The sequence below is a fragment of the Carassius auratus genome, chromosome 32 (genome assembly GCF_003368295.1).
Source record: "Carassius auratus strain Wakin chromosome 32, ASM336829v1, whole genome shotgun sequence".
Lineage (NCBI taxonomy): Eukaryota > Metazoa > Chordata > Actinopteri > Cypriniformes > Cyprinidae > Carassius > Carassius auratus.
Genome location: NC_039274.1, coordinates 22,184,105 through 22,206,490, shown reverse-complemented (window position 1 = coordinate 22,206,490; position 22,386 = coordinate 22,184,105). Strand labels below are relative to the sequence as shown.

Sequence of the window (22,386 nt, the reverse complement as noted above, 5' to 3'; positions counted from 1 at the left end):
AAATACACAAAGATGATAACCTGCACAAAGGGCATATGCAAGGGAGCTCTCATCCAGTTATGTACTATATAAGGCTTTGAATTAGCCTGGAACGTTGCATTTGATCCTTTGCACAAGTCAAATCGAATCTCAGAGCTTTGCTTTTAACAGCAAACTTCACTTGGAATTATATTTGACTGTAAGTCTTAATCAAGTTCAATTTGTCATAAACAGCCACTTCTAATTAGCTACGTGTCTACGTATCTTGTTTAATATATTCTAATTAATCTTGTTCATGAATGTTCCCTAAGAGGAATTTCAATGTGACTGCTCTTGCAGAGAATACCATACCAACAAGACAATGCACTACTGGGAATGTATGTTTAGGGGCTGTCAAGTCATGCGCATGTTGCATTAGATTAATTGCAATTAGGGTTAATTACGTTTTCAAAATCAAGCTCACGCCAATGATCAGATGAGCTATGAGACATAGTTGCTTATTATTGGCTCCATTTGTTTTTTAATGCCAAAAATGTGAATTAGAATTAAAAGTAATAAACAAATGTGAACTTTGGTTGGCGTTCTCTCTCTCTCACTTCAATCATGCCAAAAATGCATCACACAATAAACGTTAATGCTCATACTTTTTAATGTATCACAATGAGCAAGAAACATACTTGATGAAATATTTTCAAAGGAGTATATTCAATTACCATCTACAATCAACTTAACTAGGACAACAAGGTTTTTGTGACAAAAGTTTCTCTTTAAAAGTCCATGTGGTTTATGTATGTTAGTCTCCATGTAATTTGGTACAGTTTGGAAATCTTCATCATATAATTACAGTAACAAAAAGCTAACAAGACTACAGTATAGAAAAGACATCAAGAACAACATTTTTGGTTTAACTTGCTCTTTTTTGTACATTGCAAGGCTGTAAGTTCTACCCTCGGATGGGCTACCTGGAGCCACAGAGCCGTGCTTGTGAGGCTCGGAGGAGGAGGAATAATTTGAGGAGAACGAAAGAGAAAAAAAAGAAAAAAAAATAGGAAACACAAAAAGCATCCAAAATGCTGTGGCATCAGTAGCCACTAAAGGAACAGGAAGCTCCAGCAGCAGTTCATCCTTGAAACTGGAGCAAATGTTTTTTTTTTTTTTTTTTTCGTTTTTTTTTTTTTTGGTTGCTTGTTAGTTTGGTTATTCATTTTGGTTGATTCGCTTTTTTGTGTTTATCTGCTTTCTTAGGAATGACACACAGGAAAATCCCCTCCCCTTGAACAGTAAAGTCACTCTTTATGGTTGGATGGATCCGGTCGACTCCACGCCAGAGTGGAATCATGTGTCAGTCACTGAAGTGGGAAGGAGGAAATGAAACAGGTAGCAACATCGTGCACTGGGAGACAACGTATGCGAGTGTTTGAGTCCATCCCGTTCAGAAGTGCAGAAAATGTCCAAGTAGATGCAGAACCAGAGAGAGAAAAAGGAGATAAATTCCTCTCCGTGTCACATATGTCCACTGGTTGCAGAGTCCACTCCCATCGGCATATAGTGTTATTTAAATAATGACTTGATATCGGGGCGCGTCTGCCCTGCCTTTGGCTCCCATGCCCAGTTTTGGTGTGTCAACAACAGCCTTCTCTGTCATCTCAATGACATCTCTCAAGTTTCCCAGAGTTCGTTTCTCTTTATTTCCTTCTTTGTCATTTCAAAGAAAAGTGTTGATGTCTTCTTTAAATATATCTATATCTGTATACATGTTAATTTTCACAGTGGGCAAAAGGATGACCTCTACAGCAAAACCTGTCGTTTTCGTTCTCTCTTTGCAAAATGTCCAAAAAAATAAACAATAAAATAAATCAAGTATCCCAATGAGAGTTGATGCATATCAGCCACATGTAGGATTAACCACAATAAATATACACTCATCAGGGGCACCAACTAAAGTTTTTCGTGTTTTCGACTGCATTACGCTTTGGCCACATTCACTAATGAAAATAATAACTGCTCAGTGCTTCGGTATCTTCTTTCACCACGTTACGCAATTATTGTGAAAATCGGACTTTTCAAACCCTTGCAGTTCAGTATGTTTTGGTGCGAAATAAAAGTAGAAAATAGAATACAAAGTATAAAAACTCAGACTGATGCTGGCTCTTATGAAACACACATGTACACACACACACACACACTCACGCTCGCACATACAAAGTCCATGCTGGCTGAAACAGTGAGGAATTCTGCCCCACACAAGAGCCTATAAAAAACGAGAACACTTTGGAAGCAAGAGATACAACTGTGTCAAGACAAACAAATATAGGAACATTGTAACACCATAAAGTGGCCAGAGAATGATAGAAAACAAATAGATGAGATTTCAATTTAAAGCTGGCATTGCAACATTAATTTATAAATGGACAACAACAAAAACAAAACAAAATAAAACATACAGTTACATGAAAACAACCATAAAGATATTATCTGAGACCAAAACAATGCAAAGCATTCAAAAATAAACTATACAATATCAGGCTTCTAAAAAATAATTATGAACAATATTATAGATAACATGGATTGTGAGGAGTGGATCAGCTTGCAGATCAAAGGAACCCAACTGCAATAGCATGTAAATATCCATTTACGATTGAATGGGGGCCATTTCGGTTAAACGCAAACATTTCCATCGCAATAATTTGGAGTGAGGGATCTCTTTGGACACGTCCATGCAAAACAAGGGACACCTAATACAAATCCTGCTTTCCCCAGTCTCATAATGCTTTGGAATGAAAATGCCCCTTACAGAACCACAACAGACATTTCCAGCATGAAAATGGCTTTACACCCTACAGACAACAAATTCCCCTACTTGCTTTTCCAGGAGGAGAGGCTGACTTTGCCAAACAGCCTTTCGTTCTGAGACTAGTTATGAATCAAGAAGCATGATGACACCAAATCAGGTTAGATAAGATAAGTGCCCGACAGGTTGCAGTATGTACATTTTTGGTAACCACTATGACTTGGTGATCTAGTTCAAGTGAGTAATGTCATTTAATGGCTGCAGGGATTCTGTTCACTCTCAACACATCATAACTGGATATTCAGCAAACCATGATGGCAGAGTTGCAAAACAGCTTACAATCACCTTAGAAATGGGATAAAATAGAATTATACTCAATTTGAATAAAAAGAAGCAGTCCTCGTTTCAGAAATTAAAACTCTGGTGTAGTATTTGGAATGCACTGTTATTTTCACAAACGTTATAGATCATTGACTTTTAACATTGGTCTGTTCAAAAAAAAAAAAAGAAAAAAAGAAAGAAAAGGAAAGCCAAAATGTCCTTTGGAACATATATTCACAGTTTTCAAAGTTCCGTTATTTTCAACAGAAAAAAAAAAGATTTTGCAGGGGCAGGGAAATGGTTCATTGTTTGTTTTATTTTTTCTTAAAGCTTAGCCAAAAAGCAAAAGGAGCATGCATCTAGGTACTCTTCCTTTCCAAATCTACATTAGCAGCAAAACATGTCCTCAAAGACCAGACCTTATATATATATATATATATATATATATATTTATGTTTATTTTTTTCTTTTTTTTTTACAGAAAGACAACAAAAGAAAAAAACTGATTACATATGTGACTGAAACTTCAACAAAACCTCTATTTTACAAACTGCAATGGCTCTGTAACGGTGCTACTCCACAATGCAAGGACAAGGGCCCTTTTTGATTTTTGGTTTTCTTTGTATTTGACGTAAAAATGCCACCTGTCTGCTTGCAAAGAAGCAAAAACGGCAACTCTTGATGCGTACTTCTTTTATTTTAAAACTTTGTTTTCTTTCCTTAAAAACAGCAACAAATTCTCAAGTATAAAGAAGCCTCTTTTCTCATCTTTGTGCACCAATGGTGTAAGTGTTAAGTCTTTGGATTTTCTTTTTGTTTTAAAGCATGAGCATTATTATTATTATTATTATTATTATTATTATTTTTTCATTTTCATATATGGCAACACAAAATTTGAAATGAACATAAAACCTATAGCAGACAGTAGCCACTCTACATGGAAACAAGTATCTACTTTGTAGTGCTGAAGGAGAGGCAGTTATCTCCAAATCTACAAAGGCAGGGGTTACAGAAAGATGAAAAAGGAGGAACAGATGGATAGAAAAAGAAAAATTCAGACAGTGGTAAGTGCACTAAGGTAACACAAATATCTGAACAATTTTCAAACACACCCCAGATTTCTCTTCGGTTTTGGTCAATGCTGCACCAACCAAAGGTGAGAAACCCCATGTGACAAAGAGATTCAGCTGGGAGAACAAAAACCAGAAGCTGAGAATTGGACAGAAATAGAGTAGAGATTGTTTCCTGCTCCTTGATCTAGTCTATTGGAATAACCAAGACAACAACAAATGAAGCGCCTTAAAGTTGGACGACACAAAAGCTAAATGTACACAAAGATTTTTCAGTCTACCATACTGTTTAAATTCATTTCCAATGCAACAATCTACTGAACACCAAAAATGTATATATCTATCATAAATACAAAAAAGTTTTTTTCCTAAAAAAACAAAAACAAAATGCCCCCCCTACAAGTCTGCAATGCTCTTTGTGTCTGGGTAAAATGGGATAAGTAACTGTCCCATTAAAAATAAAAATAAAATAAAAAATAAAATGATAATATTTAAGGTTTAAAACCAGCAATTCAGCTTCTCATTGAATGCCCATAATCTTTAGTTGAGTTAGTATCATTTCTGAATACTTTATGCCAATAAATGTGATACAAAAACAGAAATGTCTATCATTTGTTTGGAACAAAATTCATTAAATAATGACTTTCTGTAACACAAGAAAAGGTTGTGAGCTGTTGACCTGAGAATAAAATAGACATTATTTGTATTTTCTTTAGCAAGCCATTGGTATCTGAATGCTTAGATAGCAAGCAAACTGTAAGACTATTGTCCCATACAGTACATACTGGCTTTATGTGACTGTGCTATTAAGTGGAAATACTTATGCAAATAAGGGACATTTGTTGACTTGTTCTTTGTTGAGAGAATCGTGGGACCATTCCAATAACTTTGAGGCAGTCCACTGCAATACAGCATTCCACTAGAAATAATCGACTGTTAACTGCTGTGATCTATATATATATATATATATATATATATATATATATATATATATATATATATATATATATATATATATAAAGAGTTGTAATAAACTAAAACCAGCATGTTGATATGGGAAAACAATCCACTAACATTAAAATTTTTGGTTACAAGCTTTGGAATTGCAGTTAGTCTTTACACATCTTTTTCTGAAATTGGTTTGTATACTTTAAACATATTTTGAAACTTTGCTGCTCTTCTTGTTTTTTTTTTTCTTTTGTTTTCTTTCGTCTTCTGTTTTTTTTTTTTTTTTTTTTTTTTATATATATATTGTTCATCACTGAAAGCTTTTACAATCTGATGGAGTCCGATCCTACACTAGCGACATTACTACTACAACTACTGCTGTCTTTGAGACAGCTAAGCTGTTGTGGCTCCTCTGCTGGCCTGCCCAGCCTGTCTGCTGACTTCTGACTGCTGTCAGAATCAGACTCGTCGGAAAAGACGTCTGTTGGTATCGAGGTCTGGACCCCTGAGGTGCTCAATGAACTTGAGGTAACCGTTGAAGGAGAGGAAACTGGAGGAAAAGAAGACAATGCAGACAAAGGGAGATTGGACTTCCCAGCTAAAGCTCTGGAGAAAGGGGTCTGGGACCATGATTTGCCTGTAGCTATTGTGTTGAGTGGAGTGGCTGTGAAGGAGGAGGAGGTGCATGAAGATGCAGACGCTGATGAAGATGGTGTAGTGGCTGACGTTGTTGGTGGAGGGGATGGGGTGTTGTTTGAGTGAGTGGCAGACTGCGAGGTAGATGCGGTGTTAGGACTGGGGAAGCAGGCTGAAGAGTGAGGTAATAAATTAGTAGCGTGCTCTTTGGCATTTCTGGATCTCTTGATTGTTCTGTGTTTGTGCAAGGCTGAAACCAGGTGTTGACTGAGCGCTTTGTCCCCTTTTAGTGTGGTGTCACAGGCGAGGCAGTCATAAAGGCTGACCTCTGCTGCATTCCCGCTGTTTGGGACCCGAAGCAACATCTCTTGCAGGTTTGCCACAGACTGACCAAAAAAACAAATTGACTTGAGGTGGCTAATAGCCGCTTCCTCCTTGCTGAAGACAGCTTGACACTTGCGGCACGCCAGCCGATACTGAACTTTAGGGATGATATATTGGTCAAGATGGGGGTCTGCACCTTTGCTATCCATTTCATACTGCTCAGTGGCTAGGTTGTTGTGAGTGGAAGAGGAAGAGGCTTCAAATGAGGGAGTGCTCTTTTGCTCCTCTGTTTTTACTGTATCTTTGACAGAGTCCTTACGGTCCACCGAGTTTTGTGAAGTTTGGCTTGCTTTGGGTTGCTGGATCTGCTGAAGTTGCCTCTGCTGCTGCTGAAGTGCCTCCTGCAGGCTCTGCTGATATTGCTGGTAATGTTGAAGCAGAGATCCTTGTGACAGCCCCATCAGGGCCTGTGATAAAGCTGGGTTGTAGGGGAAAAGACTTTCCATGCCATACATGGGCTGAAGATATCCTCCTTGAAGAGCACCTGGTATCTGAGGGGCATAATATGGAGAGAAGCCAGGCATAAAGTAGGGTAGGAACTGACTTGTTAGCAGAGCTGTTGGATCTGAAGCTAAAGCTGCTTGCAGAGCTTGAAGTTGGGCAGTATCAACCACATACTCCATGCCAGGTGTTGGCATCGAGGTGGCCGGAACAGCAGTGTCTGTTTTTTCTTTCTTGGCACTGGCAGCAGAAGTGGAGGGAGCAGAAGTACCCCCAGCTGAGGATGGTGTGGTGGGCTTCTCAGCCTTCTCCTTGGGTTTCTCTTTCTCCCTGGCCCTTTCAGGAACACGATCTTTAGGAGCTTCAGGATGAAGGCCTGGCTGGGTCATCAAAGAGTTTGATGTGGATGTGGGGGTAGGGCTTGAGTGTGCGACAGATGTGCTGGCCTGAGCTTGGCTGGGTGAGGCCAATGAAGAGGAGGAAGGGGTCTTGTTGGGTAAACCAGATGTGGGGAGACTAGGTGAGGGAATGCTGGCACCAGGCATGTTCAGGAGGTTTGGAGGTTTCGGAGGGGTTATAGCTGCAGAAATTGACATATAGAAACACAACATGATTAGGATTATTGCAATATATATCTGAGAATTAGTAGATCATTGTACACTTCATATTTTAAAAGTCTTACTCATACTAGAGACTAAATGTAATGACATACCTGAGTTGGATGAGTTAAAGCCTGGTATGGAGGGACCACCAACACCTGGCAGGAGAACAGGGGGGATCCCCTGTAGATTTGGGTAACCTGACTGAAGGTTCAATGCTTGCAAAGCAGGTGTGTCAAACATCCCTTGTTGCTGCATGGCTTGTTGTTGTGCTAGTCCCAGGACCTCATTTGCTTTCTTGATACGATCCATCTCCTGCTGTGCCATCAGCTGACGAACCGTCGCTGGATCAAAGTACTCTTTCTCTTTATCGAGCTGACTTCCAATGGTATCCTTTACTTTGGAGATGTGTTGCTGGGAAAAGATGTGGTCTCGTACTGACAGGCGAGCACTGTATTTAACACCACACAAAGAGCATTCTGTCTTAGGTCCCTCGTAAGAAGTCTGGTTGATACCAAAGTGCTTAGCCATGCTGAGCTTAGCTTTCTTTTCCTTAGCACGGGCATTTTGAAACCAAACCTGAACAACTCTCTTTGGAAGTCCAATGTCATTGCCAAGTACCTCACACTCCAGCATGGTTGGAGTCCTATAATCATTGAAGCAAGACTTGAGCACCTTAAGCTGAAGATTAGTCATCTGTGTTCGGAAGCGTTTTTGACCAGGCCTGTCTCCACTATCAATGCTTCTGCTACCAGAGGCTCCTGGACTTGGTGAACAAGGGTCGGCCAGACTAGATGTTTCACTGTAGTCTATAATATGTTCATTTTCAAAGTCTTTTGTATAGAAGCTTGTTGCAGGGCTCACCAGTCCTGAGGACATTTGTTCATCGTTCTCAATGGAGGGGACTGCACCCCCAGACTTAGAGAGAAAATCTCCACTGTTATGGCTGTGCTTTGCATCAGCACTATCATTGTCAATGTTTGCCTCATCACCAGTGGTAGTGTCAGTGATGGCTGTATTCACAGACGAACAATCATCGTTATCAAGCTTATGTTGATCAAAGTTTGTGTTTACTGAGGAAATGGTTGGGCTTTCAAACTCCTCTGCTCCCTCAACTTTGATAGATGTTGGGCTCAGGAGAGCCCTGGGAGACAAGTCCATGCTTTTGCTCACAGGTGACAGTGATGAACTTTGCACATCATTGTTAGACTGGGCAAGATGAGCATAGCTGGAGATATCCAGAGGATCCATCTTCAACTGCATGGCCTCCTGTTCAGGTAGCATACCGGAAAGCACTAGGTTATAACCAGCACGTTTAGCTTCATGCCAGTGGCGTGAACGAATATGGGCCTCGAGGGCAGTTTTAGCTTTGAATAGGGCTCGACAAAATGGGCAGCGCCGGTGGGCTTGAGCTGGCCCAACAGCACGAAACTGACCTTTTCTTTCTCTGGCTCTTGTGTTTTGGAACCATACCTGTACCACTCGTTTTTTAAGCCCCACTTCATGAGCAATGTGGTCAAGCATTTTACGAGTAGGATTGGAGTCAAGCAAATATTTCTGGTACAGAATCTCTAGTTGCTCTGGTGTAATAGTGGTTCGGAGGCGCTTGTCTCGTTGTGGCTCCTCTCCACTATTCATGCTGTCACTTTCTCCTGGACTAGTTCCTGCCTTCTCCTCCAATTTCCTCTTCAGGGAGTTCATAGTGGATGTAGGTGTTGATGGGGAGGTGGCAGAGTTGCTGGACATTTGAGGTATTGCTCCTGCAAGGAGCTGGCTAGCAAGCAGAGGATTGCTGGGATCAAACAACATAAAGGACATGTCCATTGGGCGATCCAAAAACTGAGGATGAATGAACTGATTTTGGATACTCAGGAAATGCAGTTGCTGGTGTTCCTGCCAGTGTTCAAATGAAGGGAAGGCAAGTTTACACTGCTCACACTGGTATGGGATCATTTGCTGGGCCAACTGCTGCTGTGAGGCAGAGGCTAAATGAGGATTAAGGGCCATGTGGGAGCTCTGAGAGATCTGACTGTTATGTGAAATGGAGGGACCACTGTGCTGTTGCTGTTGGGACAGGGAAGGTGAAGAAAGCTTTGAATTCTTTGGGACTGTATGTGTTTTTTCCTCTCTTTGTGGTCTCTGCTGTGGAGTCTCAGATGGATGAATGGTTTCCTGTTCCTGTTTGAAAGATGTATGTTCTCTTTGGGCGAATGATGCTTCTGAAGAGTGTTTTGATTTTTCATCAAACAAGTTTGATGTGTTAGCTGGTGTAGGCTCCTCGTTTTCAGATGATGTGATGTTAGAGAATGCAGAGGATGAAGGGGGAAGAGGACAGAGGCTTGAAGATGTGGGCACTGGTGTTTGACCTGATGACCCAGATAGAGTATAGTATTCATGAGAGAGATCCAAAGAGTCCTCATTTAGACTGTCATATTGCCCATCTTCCTCCTCGTCTTTGTAACAGAGCTTCTTTTGGTGTTTAATAAGATCAAATATGCGCTGGAAAACCAGGCTGCACTTCTTGCACTGATAGTTTAAGTTGGTAGTACGAATGTATCGGTCATTAGATAACTCACGTCGATCACCTTCTTTTCCTCCATCTCCCTGGTTCTCATAATTCTTACGGGCTTTCTGTCTGGCATTTTGGAACCACACAACAATGACTCTAGTTGGAAGACTCAGAAGATTGGATAACTGCTCAAATTCATCATCTTTAGGATAAGCATTAGCATCAAAGAAATCCTGCAGTACCCTCAGCTGGTAGTCTGTGAACCTTGTCCTTGAGGACCTCTTATTTCCAAATGATTCTGGCTTTTGAGGCTCAGGGGAGGGTGGCTTTGAATCAATTTTGGTATCTTCAAGAGTTGTAATTGGAGGGTTATTAAAATTATAAGGTGAGTCTTTGTTGCGTTGTCGCTCTTTAAAGAGTGTATTGCGGAACCAGTGCTTGATGACTTTCTGGGGGAGTCCTGATTTATCTGCCATTTCCTTAATTTGGTCCTCGTTGGGAGAGTTGTTGATATCGAAATATTGGCGGAGCACCCTTAGCTGGTCATCTGTGATACGGGTACGGGGTCTCTTATTCTGTTGCTGCAACATGGCAGGGGTAAGCTGCTGTTGGTAGAGCTGGGCCAGATCAGTGGCCAGACTGGGCTCCACAGCTGGCAGTTGGGCAGGAATCTGAGAAGGTAATGACTGGAGTGACATGGGCTGCATCATAAGTGGAGAGAAGAGAGGGAGATCCATTGGCATTGGAATTTGGGCCAGTGAAACTGGGGGTTGAGGGGTTGTAACAGTTGGTGGTGTCTGGGTAGGAGCAGAAACAGGTATATTTGGTGTTGGTACCCTCTGGGGAGGCGGAGGTGGGGGTGGGGGCGGTGGAGGAGGTGGAGCAGCTTCGGGTGTCTGAGGTCTCAGTGGGTACAACTTGTCATATTGTTCTCTGTACTCTTTGGCAAATCTCTCTAGGAATCTGAATGGAAAGAAAGCCTGGTGGATATGCTCCTGATGACTCTTGAGAATCAATATGTTGGAAAAGAATTTACCGCAAGACTCACACTCCAGTTTCTCTAATCCTTCAATGGGGTCAACCACTCTAGTGATACCAGCTGACCTACTGCATCCTGACAGAGATCCCGTTGACTTTCTTTGTGCTTTTTGCTTGTTCTCATTGTACTGAATTACTAACTCGAAGCCAAAATTTTCCAGTAGGGCTTTAGTGGCATTCCCTCTGGCATCTGAGGCAATCCTTGGAGGAGGAAATCCATAGTCATGGTTCACATTTACAACAGCTTGAGGAGCATCTTTCTTTTCATTGGACTTGTCTGACATATCTTTTGGAACATGATCCTCAGCTTTATCACTAATTTCTTTATCCTTTGGCAACTCTCTTTCCTTCCCGGTGTGAGGAGATGGCTTTGGCTTTTTGTCTACAGGGTGAGAGAGGGCACTCTGCTGAAGTAAAGCCATTTGGCTTGACCCTTGGGAGTGGGAATGAGCTTGGTGCTGTTGCTGAAGGTGGTGGTGCATAAGCTGTTGTTGTAAGCAGCTTTGCTGGGCCTGCTGGGCAGTGTTTTTCTGTTCTTCCAATAGTGAAGCAGTAGATCCACTCAAGTTTAATGAAGAGCTACTTGGATTCATTTCTGGATTAAGCTGAAATTCTGCCCCAGGAATGTAAAATGGAAAAAGCAGCTGCTGTTGCTGAAGAGGAAGAAGAGCATCTGTTGTCATAGGGAAGTGCTGGAGAAGAGGGTTAAAAAGCTGGGACTGAAGGAGAGCAGCCTGCTGGAGCTCTTGTTGGAACTGAGCCTGTGCCTGTGCCTGAGCCTGGGCTAACTGCTGCTGCTGCTGTTGCTGGAGTTGTTGCTGATGACTCCTCGAAGATAGCATATCTGCAAATTTCTTCTTTTTCACTTCATTATTTTCAGAAGGAGAGGGATGACAAGTTGAGTTTCCCAAATTCTCAACATTGTGAGAATGACTTGACAGATGATTACCTCCCATGATGCTCTGTGCTGTCTGAGCTCCAGCTGGAGAGCTGCTGCTGTTGCTGGAGGTGGTAGTTGAGTTAGTGGCTGGAATAGGGCTTGGGGTTGAAGTGCTATTAGAAGTGCTTCCACTTGGGCCACTACTGCTTACAGCACTAGATGTGCCACCTGCTGCTTCAAGCTTTGCTGCCCTGGCCTTGGATTGGTGAAGAACAGAGCGCATGTGAATCTCCAGTGTAGAGCTCTGGCTGTATGCTACATTGCAAGTGCTGCACTTGAAGGGTTTATTGTCAGGGCTGCTTGTGGGCTCTGGCTGACCAGTGGTGGATTCCTGTAGGGCCCTTTTGACTTTGTGTAAGTGAGACACAGAGTTGTAGTGTACAAGAAGAATATTCTTTTGGGTAAATGACTCTTTGCAGACTGTACATTTGAAAGGACGGGATGGATCAAGAAACTTCTCCATTGTAAAGTTGGGGCCTTTCCTAAATGGCAGGGCTCGTTTGGGTTCAGATCCAGAATCTTCTTGCAAAGATCCAGAGTCACTACCAGTTGGGCTTTGCTTTTCCTCAGGATCACTTTCGTCTCCCTCTTTCTCATCATCAAGAAGAGCTCCCTGGTCTTCTCCAAGTGAGGGATCACCCATAATCATTAGGTCTCCATTCATCAGTAAACCTCCATAGAGCTGCTGGATGTCAGCTTCACTTAACTCCAGGTGACTGGTCTCCAGATGCTTCTTAAGTGCCTGTAGGGTCCTGAAGCTACGCTGGCATAAACAACACATTGTAGCTGCTCTGATTACATGGTATTGGGAATGCAGCTGAAGTTTCTCTATTGTCTTGAATGCCAAGCTACACTGGTTGCAGCGATATTTGTAGACATGACGATCAGAGACAGGAAGTTGGGGCCTTTTATTGTGGACCTCATTGAAGTGCATCTGAAGGGCATTGGAGGATTTAAAGACTTTGTTACAGCCCTTTTTCCAGCAGAGGAAACCAGTGGAATCATCTCTTCCAGGCTGCTGTTCCTCAAGAGGAGACTTGTGAGCTTCAGCAGTGTCTGAGGCCAGACAAACTCCTTTTTCAGGCTCAACATCTGCCATCTCTGCATTCAGAAAAAAAAAAAAAACACATAAAAATGTTGATAACATTACATATACATGTGTGCATGTGTGTGTTTAAAATATGTTTCCTCAATTGCACAACATTCTAACCTGTTTGTTTCTTAATGTCATCAGAGTTGACCATTGACTGAGGTGTGGTTTGAGTATCCTTTTCTGCTCCAGGGACTGGTATGAAAATACTTGCTGGCAGTACTTCTGATGCTGCCACCTGGAAAAATAAAAACATAGTATTTGTTATATTAATTATAAGCCATAAAAATAGAACATCTCAAATTAAGGTAAGGGGCAAACAAATTTCACATTCAAAACAGACAAAATTTCTGCAACATATACAGTAATCCTTCATTTTTTATTATTAGTATTTTTTAAAGCAAAACGATGAATGTAAGGTGGTACAAGTGAGATGAGTGCTACAAATATAAAAATAAATAATTTCATAAGATAATCATATTATTTGAACTGGACACAAACACGTTTACTGTCTCCCACTTTCACACAGACGACTTAATTTGCTATCCATGGAATTTGCACTTTGATCACTGATGGTGTTTTGTCATGCTCTGCGATAGTTCTGTTGCTGGAGCCAATTAGTGTGATGGGCTGAGTGGTCTTCCTTGGCCAGTTGAAAAGCTTATTAGAGAGCCTAATTAAATAAGTCTTCCACCTCATAAAATGTGCTTTTCATTCCAATAGAAAAGCTTGGTGCAATGGTTAAATGCCATAATTCAGCCTGGAATTCTGGCTAATGCAACAACTTTCAATTTTTGGATAATGATCAGCACTCTTACTTTAACATACAGTGCTCATTAATATGTTTTCCAGCAAACCAGAATATTTTAATGTAAAACAATTATGCAAGATATTACTTGAAAAAAAGTCATTAATACAAAATGTCAATACATTTAAATGTAGGTAGATGGCAAGCAGCATGTTTTTATAATCAAATTAATTAGAAAAGTTAAAGTATTCGTAATATTGTTGTGATAAAGGTGCACCAAGGTTTGCTTGGCACTTCGAAGGTTGAAGTTAATCAAGTGTGAATGACAGCAACCTCCCCTCTATTTTTTAACATGATTCTCCATGCAAGGATCTCACTTTCTTGCTATCTCTCTCTTTCTCAGAATAATAATAAAAAACAGATTCATTAACAGGATCCTATTTAACAATAATCAGCTACTGAGATTGGAAAATGTTGGGAGATGAGCCCTTGTGTGCTTCACCTTCCTTCAATTAACTTCACAAACTGAACAATCAGCCTCACTCATGCATTTCACTACCCCAGTCCCACCTCTCTCTCTCTCTCTCTCTCTCTCTCTCTCTCTTTCTCTCTATCACTCTCTCTCTCTTCCTTACAAACCTTCCTCTTTTTACAACCCCATGAGACAACCAATTATATTTTTCTCACATCAGACATCAGCTTCATGTCTATAGGAGTTTTAATTTTTGCATTGAATTAAATAAATTAATAAATATAATATACGTACATATATATATAGGCTATATTATTTATTTATTGATTTATTTATTTTTACAAAAACTAAACTGTAGATTAAATAACTTTCTTCAGACTGAACATACCTTGTGACATTATTCAAGTAAAATAAAAGTAATGTTAACTAAAAACGAGTAATTACCTGTGAGAGACCTAAGCAAACATAGTATCATTACATGGCTGTTTGACTGGTCTTCTGAGATCAGAGAGAAGGAACTGTTTTATAGTTGATTTAAAACCTAATCACAGCCAGCAGCTTTAATTCAGTGTCATCAAATACCAAGTGCCATGCAACCCCACGTCTCTGAGCGTGAAACACTGAGAAATATTCAGTGAACCACAGCCATTCTTAAACATCTGGTTTCTGCAATCAAGATCACACTGGGCAACATGTAGCCCTTTTTTAGCTTTTTAGTTTCCTCCCTTACCCAATCTTTTCCTAACTAAATCTGTTAAATGATGTGACCAGTATAGAGAATTCCAGAAATAAAATATGCCTGTGATTAACATTACAAAGTGGACTGTTTCTAGACAACTGCATCATTAGGCAAATAGAGCAGAGTGCTGAGAGTATCCCAAGGTCACTTTTAATTTGGACCGTCTAATTGGCAAACATAGTTCCAAATGGCTATCATCTAGCCAGGCTCAGAATTAATGAAGCACAATTATTTTCATTACCCCTATCTTAGACAGACAGAACATTAGACATAGAGTGAGGGAGCGAGGGAGGGAAAGCGAGAGAAGAGGAAGGAGGAGGTAGGGTGAGTGGAAGAGAGTGCATCTTTATGCAATGTTTGCAAGAAATAAAAGTCACCTGATTCAGAATTCATTAAGCTTGTCTGTCTGACAAGAGGAACAGGACATGAGTATCTCTCCATCTCTCATTACTTGTAAAAAAGGTGATGGTTTTAATGTGCATTGTTTTAGCTCAGTTACTATCATGCACTGCACTTGTAGAGCGCTCTGTGTGTTATTACCTCTATAAAAGAAAAAATATTGCTGTCTGGCCTCCACTAATGTGTTCACCATTTGCTTTCGGGGCTGGGGGAGTAGAGATGCCTTCACAGTATTCGGAGCGATTGGCCAAGCAAGCAATTCAAACACCACAGGCAAACCTACAGATAATTATTTCACTGCTAAAATTGTGTGTAAAAAAAAAAAAAAAAAAAAAAAAAAAAAAAAAAAAATCTATGAAAGCAGAGTAGTCTCAGTAGAAGCTGAAATGGAATAAGGTGAGTATTCTCAGAGGGACCAGGCAGACTAGGCTGCTGGAGGCCTGAGCGCTCTGGGACTAGAGAGGGGGAAATAACGTAAAGGGATGATGTAAGTATTACTGCTTCTAGTGAGTGCCTGGAATACAAATGACCTTGGTAATCACAAGAGGCTTTTATAATTTTTCCACTAAACCGAGAACATTTCTTCTAAAGTTAAGAATTACAATATTCATCAACTTCCTACAAACCAACTGTTTCTTCTAATCAGCACTGAAATTAAATAGAGAGCAAATCAAAGCTTGCGTAACTCTACTGGTTTGCAGATTTTTTTGCCTGAGAAGACCCTAGTAATCTTGTGTGTCTTCTAGAGAACACAAATGAGCACAAAATGTGCTCTGATCAAAAGGTAGGTTTTTAACTAGAAGCAATAAGCAAAAAAAAAAAAACACTTTAGGATTGTAAACATTTAATAAAACAAGGAAATGATATTGACCATAGTAATATCCAGTAATAACCAGTGTTACACCCAGCAATGTTCAAGCTTCAGCCTTACACATCTCATTTTGAATATACAGGATTCTTAAGGGCCATATCACAATTATCAGTTTCCTTTGTGATTTTAATTAAGCCTCAAAATTTCATCAATTAGACAGAAAGAAACAACCTTTGGTCCTCAAAAGCAGAGTGAATGAGAAACTGTGAGTCTTTTGTGAGATTGATATCTGACATTATTACTACTAAACATTGCAGTAAGGCTACGTTGCTTTTGTGTAAAAAGCATATGGGCTTCACACCACACAATAGCAGGGCAGCCATGCCTTGCATGAAAACAAATGTTCCCAGAGAGAAATTAACTGGGCTTAATGAATATCTTTCCACTTGAGAGACTGAATGGGAAATATTTAGAAAGGTTCTTTTGACTGTGGAAGTAAAATAAACTTGGTTGAATGTCTTTGACATTCATTAGAGGAAACAAATGCATGCAAAGCCTGCTGTGATCGTTACCCCTAAATATTCTTCTGTGTTAACTTACTGTGGCAATTAGCTTTTCGACGCAGTCTGGTGCCACGCTGTGGAGGTGAGTGAGATGGAACTGCAGGTGGACCTTGTTGTTGAGCATGTCCTGGCACAGCGGGCAGCGGAACATGGGCTGCACTGAGTGCTGCGTCATCACGTGCATTCTGAGCCGGTTCAGATCTGTGTTGCTGAACTTGCAGTAGGGGCACTGGTACATCTATATAATGACAAGATGGAAGAAAAAAAATATTATTTTCTAGAGACGAGTGGTAAAATCAAGGGCAAAGCAACGCGAATCCATCTCCCATGCAGTGAGCAGTGGGCTACTCTGAGAGGTAGACACTTCAAAGAGCTCTCAACTGTCAAATATCATATTGATTTTTCACCTTTTGCACAATTAGCACTGCAAGAGCAGCAGAAAATATGGAGTAATATAATATTTGTAGAAAAAAAAAATGCATGCATAATTTAAAAAGGCCAGCTACATTCTACTACTCTATATTAAAAAGGGCTGAAAACAACATCCTCAGATATTTTGTTAATTAATGGGTACAGTTAATGAGACCTACATGCCTGGGGATTAGATAAGGTCTTTCTGAATCTACTTCACAAAAACAGACAGATAGAATTCTAAATGTTTCCCAGAGGCTGTAGATTTTTCTCCACACCTGCTCTCCACTGCTCTTCTCAGCGGTCCTGGGTCGTTTTGACGAGAGGGGGCTTTCTGCTGCCTCGGACCTTGAAGAAGGCCGCTTGGAGGGGACCGGGGAATCCGTCTGATCCCTCTCCGATTGGTTGGATGCTGACATAGACACATAAAAGAAGCATACTTGTCAAAACACAGTGCCGATTTGGCAGTCAGGGCATGCAATCAATCAATAAGCCAGCCTTTATAAAAATGAAACGCAGTAAAACTGCAGTTTTGTGTCATATAATGATACTGTATTGTTCAATTAAAAACATGTAGCACAGTTAAAATGGCTTTTATGAGGCCTGCTATGCTGAAATTACTAGTAAAAGCAGTAAAATTAATATGTAGTAACACATTAACTTGCTAATGCTAGCTTAACCTACAGTAAAAGTCCACTGAACGTTTAAACAAAGCATATTTATTTTCCTTTGGTTTAATTATACTCAAGAAACGTGTAAGTCTGACTTTTCTTTTTTCAAGATATTTGTGTTCATACACATTTTTATGTTCTTGATTGCTACAACAGTGTGGGAATACGGGAACTGGAGTATGCAGTACAATAGTGCATGTGTAGTAATGGAAATTAAATATATTTCTGTGGTTTTCAGTAAAAGTGAGGGAAAAAAAATGCTGCGCATTAGCATTCACGTGGTTCAAATTTTACTGATGTCATATCACTATGCCATATGCTGTCATATCTTCATTTACTGTCAATAACATGGAAAAAATGGATGCAGAATTACAGCAGTTTTAGTGCTGATGTTACCAAACTCACGGTACAATTAAGAAATTGCAGTCATTTTTTATTTTTTTTGTAAGGAAGTGAGCAGCATGTCTTTCTAAACTGTGATATATGGCCACTGAACAGGTAACACCCAGGCCGGCTGATTGCTAAGGCAGGCTGCTCCCCCTCCAAACCAATGCAGTCTTTTAACCGCTCCTCCCATGGCACTTAGAAGAGGCAGTGCGCAATGCTTTGACGGCTTGTCTTTCTCTATGTTGGATGTTTAGGACATCAGACACCAGCACAGACATCTAATCAAAACATTAGTTTGCCACGGTGAGCAGCTTTAGGATGCATGCTCTCTCAGATGAAGCCATTTGAAGTGTGGCTTCAGCGAAGGAATTCACCCAACTTGAAAAGAGTCAAATATACCACAGGCGGCTTCAGAAAGTATCAAGAAAAAAAAAAAAAAAGAGTTCTGTTCAGGTTCCTATTTCGATTCTTTTTTTGTTGCTTATTTGCACTTCTCATTGGAATACGAAATTGCCTTCCCTAGTTATTTCAGTTTTTAGCAAAACTTAATAGATTCTTGAGATTCTTGTTGCCATAGTTTTTAAGACAAGACTCTTCACTAACTAGCCAGTTACTGTATGTGAGCTGAATAAAAAATCAAATTAAATTAAAATAAAATTGAAGAAGACAAACTAAAGGTGGCAATACAAAGCAATCAGGGTGAAAATAATCAGTTCGTATAAAAAGTAAATCCACACTAAGCCAGAGAGGGGTCGATAGAACACGCTGTTTACGCTGCTAAGGGAAAGAATTTGCAGTGAAACTTAAGACGCCCCCCTCTCTCACAGGCCCATAACGAGGCTATAAAGAGTTAAATTTGCCATGATTTGTCCACTCCTGAAAGGGCAAATTGAGAGCAGGGCATTGTGGGGAGGGGTGTGGGGGTCAATTTAAGCCGAGCTGACCATGTTCCTTGGACAGACATTAAAGTGTCAGGTCCAATCAGGGCAGGGCAGCTGAGCGCTGGCTTCAGTGGGGGGCCCTACTTTGGGGAACGCTGCCTGCTGCAGCTCTCGGAGACTCCCCCAATCAGCCAGAGCTGCACTATTAGGTCCAGTCATGGCCAATCCCATTAGACATCTACCAATAAACAAAGGAAATGTTAAAGGAACCTCCTATTCATTGACATTAACCTTTACTTTCGGTCCTGGCACTGTCCCGGCCACTTACTGCTCCTACTACTGTGTCAGTCCTTTCTATCTGATTTCTTTCAGGAAACCCCTTTTCAGGTGCATTGACTGTTCTGCAACATCACTTTTCCACCAAAAACAGCTGTAGTTATTTTTACTTCAATAAAATTGTGGAAACTTTGTATTAGCCACCAGTGTCATCAAAAACAAGCTGCTAATGCCATTTAAAAGACTAGCTATACGTTTAAACAAAAACGACAGTAGCTGTGGTATTTGGGTGGAATTTTGGTGGGTACCATAGTACATTTTTGTTAGGTAGTGCAGGGATAGAGTGTAAACAAAGAACGCTTTAGCTAATGCTTTTATGCTAAATGCTTTTAAGCTAAATACATGTAAATAAACCAACAAAACAATTTCCTGTGACTCTAAGTATGATTGAAAAAGGCTTAAGTACACTATTTCACTACTATTGGAAATTTTTTCATTGTAAATTCTGTTTAACAGACAATTGCAAGTGAATAACTTGAGGTCAGGGGAGCAGCTGCCTGCTGGAGGCCTGCAGCACGTGTGGAGGGGAGGGTGGCCCACCGCCTCTGGGCACAGACGCACCTCGTCACGCCCTGTTAGGACTCCATAAATCTGATCAATTGTTTGCTTTTAAAAGGCACAAAAACCCACTTCTGCCACCAAACCCCCGTGACTAAAGCCCAGCTACCGTATCCTGTTTTCTGTTGTCAAGAGACGGAGGAAGAAAGCGAGGAAAAAACATCATCAAGGAGCACGCTGGAGCAAAATGGAGACCAATAAAAAGGCGAAGGGGACTGTTGGCATGCGCAGTACGTGTGTCTTTGACACGGTTGGATGGCCGCAGGAACATGCCTCAACATTTGAGCAGGTCAGATCCATTATTAGAGACCAGATGACCAGAACCTGATGGTAGGGGTCTCTCTTTTTCTCCCCTCCCTTTCCCTGGTCTTTGCTCATGAACCTGGCTATACTGTATGTAGCCAGCTCTGTTATGTTCACTGTGTACTACTGTGTTTTCAAAGGGTATGGGTTTTATATATTTAACACAATTTAAGAAACCATGAAAGGAGAATGTAATCAATATATATATATATATATATATATATATATATATATATATATATATATATATATATATATATATATATATATCGCCGATCAGTTAGTCAAGAGGTAAAAGATCAATATAAACAGATGCAAATGATATCATATCACCAGATCATAAAATAATTAAGTATAAATAATAGCCAATAATCTATTAACCAATATAAATAATAAAAAAAATGCTAATTATTGTATAAACGGAATAATTTCAAAATTCCCAAGTATCATCTAACAGTGCTAATCTCAAAATGGACAAATTTTGGCTTAATCAAATTTCAAAATGGTCAAAAATAGCCTCTAAATAGCCACTATAGACAAGTAGTCTCGTTATTGCAAAACATCAACCTAATGAGTATTTATAACAAAAGTAATATTCAGTTCATGTCTAAAATGTACATTAATTCCCAGAAACACAGCATTACACTAAAACTACTAACTACTTTTTTAAAGCCTCACTGTTTTTAACAGGGAGGAGTGGGAACTACATCAGTCTGTGTGCATTCTTTGCCCCATGTGCCTTTTTTCAAAACCATCCTAATGTAGTATCTGTACATCTGACCTCAATTCTACCATTCAGCAGTAGACCGTGTTTGCAGCAAAACCCACAGAGACAGCGACAACGCCCCGATTTTCATCTGACATCACAAAAGCCAAAGGGGAAGCAGTGAAAAAAAGTCTTAAAAGTCAATTAGGTGATTATTAATTCATGGGCCTTTTCCATAAGCAGGAGGTCTTTGTTCTGGATTGTCCCGTAAGTGAATTGGACTTTGGCACCTTTTCTCAACCCCTGGAGCTGAGAAGCATTTCTAATCCAGCCAGAGGAGGCTGTCAGTGCTGAGTGCAAAGCCTCTAAATCAGAGACGTGAAGCGCTTTCATGGACGGTAAGCACTGCAGAAGTGGTTGACTGACACAAGCATGGCAGCAGTAACGCAACAAGTCTGAAAATGTCCACCAATGTAACCACAGCTGCCATCATTTCATTGCCCAGGTGTCCTTGGGAAGTCATCTCCTACGAGACTAACTGGACTCTGAAAGTGGGCGGACAGGGAAAGAACAGAAAGATGATTTCTTGTGGCACATTGAGTGCAGCATGTGCATTTGCAAAAAAAAAAAAAAAAATAAAATTCAACAGAGTTCTGGAGATGTGCTCCCAATAAGGCAATGGAAATGTCAAGTTGTCAGTTTTTCTTCACCTTATCCAATCCAGCTTTTGAATCTGAAAAGGCAAGTCATCAACATGTTCTACGGTGGTTTAGATTGGTACAAAGTCTGATGGACCCAAGGTGATCGAACAGCATGGTCCTTCAAGGTAAGCTGGTTGACCATGTATCTAGCTGGTTAGGCTAGTTAAGAAGCCCAAACTGAGATAACAGCATCCCATGCTCCTCTTTTCAGGAGGTCAAACCTCGTCCATCATTCGCTTGTCTGTGCTGCTTTTCTCCCAATACCTTCTCTCACTGCTCCTCATGAAAGTCCTCCTCCCAGTTCATCTGCTATTTAACCGTTAATACGAAGGAGAGGTCCAACTCCCCAGTGCTATAAGTCATTCACTTTTACCATGGCTGACAATAACTGAATATTATATTTTTCTGCTCATTCCCTCCCTGCTTTTCTTCCCTCCTTTTTTTAATCTGTAGGCTGCGTCTGTGCCCTGAGCAACAAAGGGCTATATTCCATTTCACCTCATATTTCTCAGGTAATTACTCTGCATCAATTAATTTCAAATAAAGAAAATTACAACCAAAGCCTAACGCCAACACTACTCCATGTTAAGGCTTATCATATAACAGTTCCCTTGGTGCATAACCACTATTAAATGAAAGGACCACCTCCATGGCTCTGCAAAGGAAGTGCCCATGTAACCCCACAGGCGTGACTGCTACAAAGACAAATTTAAAATGAATAAATTAAAAGGAGATATCAATTAGTGGATGTGTTATTAATCTTCTGATGGCTAGGTGGGAGCTAATGCTGCAATCACCTTTAGAGGACATACACACACTGACACAAATACATGCAACTCTCTCTCTCTCTCAGGACACCGTGCCAATTAGAATACAGGGAGTAAAGCTCATAAACACACGTCTCTGTGAGTGCTGGCTTACAAACAAGGACAATTTATAGCCTATTAATCTGCA

The 22,386-nt window shown here is 40.4% G+C and overlaps 1 protein-coding gene across 3 annotated transcripts in view; it reads right to left on the bottom strand.

Moving 5' to 3' along the window:
- Positions 1-610: 610 nt before the first annotated feature.
- LOC113051840 (zinc finger homeobox protein 3-like) overlaps positions 611-22,386 on the bottom strand; it is a 154,779-nt gene continuing 133,003 nt past the window's right edge. For all 3 annotated transcript variants that reach the window (XM_026215974.1, XM_026215973.1, XM_026215975.1), the window contains exons 6-10: positions 17,168-17,301; positions 16,516-16,716; positions 12,867-12,984; positions 7,283-12,757; positions 611-7,150 (exon numbers count right to left, since the gene is read on the bottom strand). In XM_026215974.1, coding sequence (XP_026071759.1) covers positions 5,433-7,150; positions 7,283-12,757; positions 12,867-12,984; positions 16,516-16,716; positions 17,168-17,301 — 7,646 coding nt within the window. In that variant the 3' untranslated portion in view covers positions 611-5,432. The remainder of the gene's footprint in view (positions 7,151-7,282; positions 12,758-12,866; positions 12,985-16,515; positions 16,717-17,167; positions 17,302-22,386) is intronic.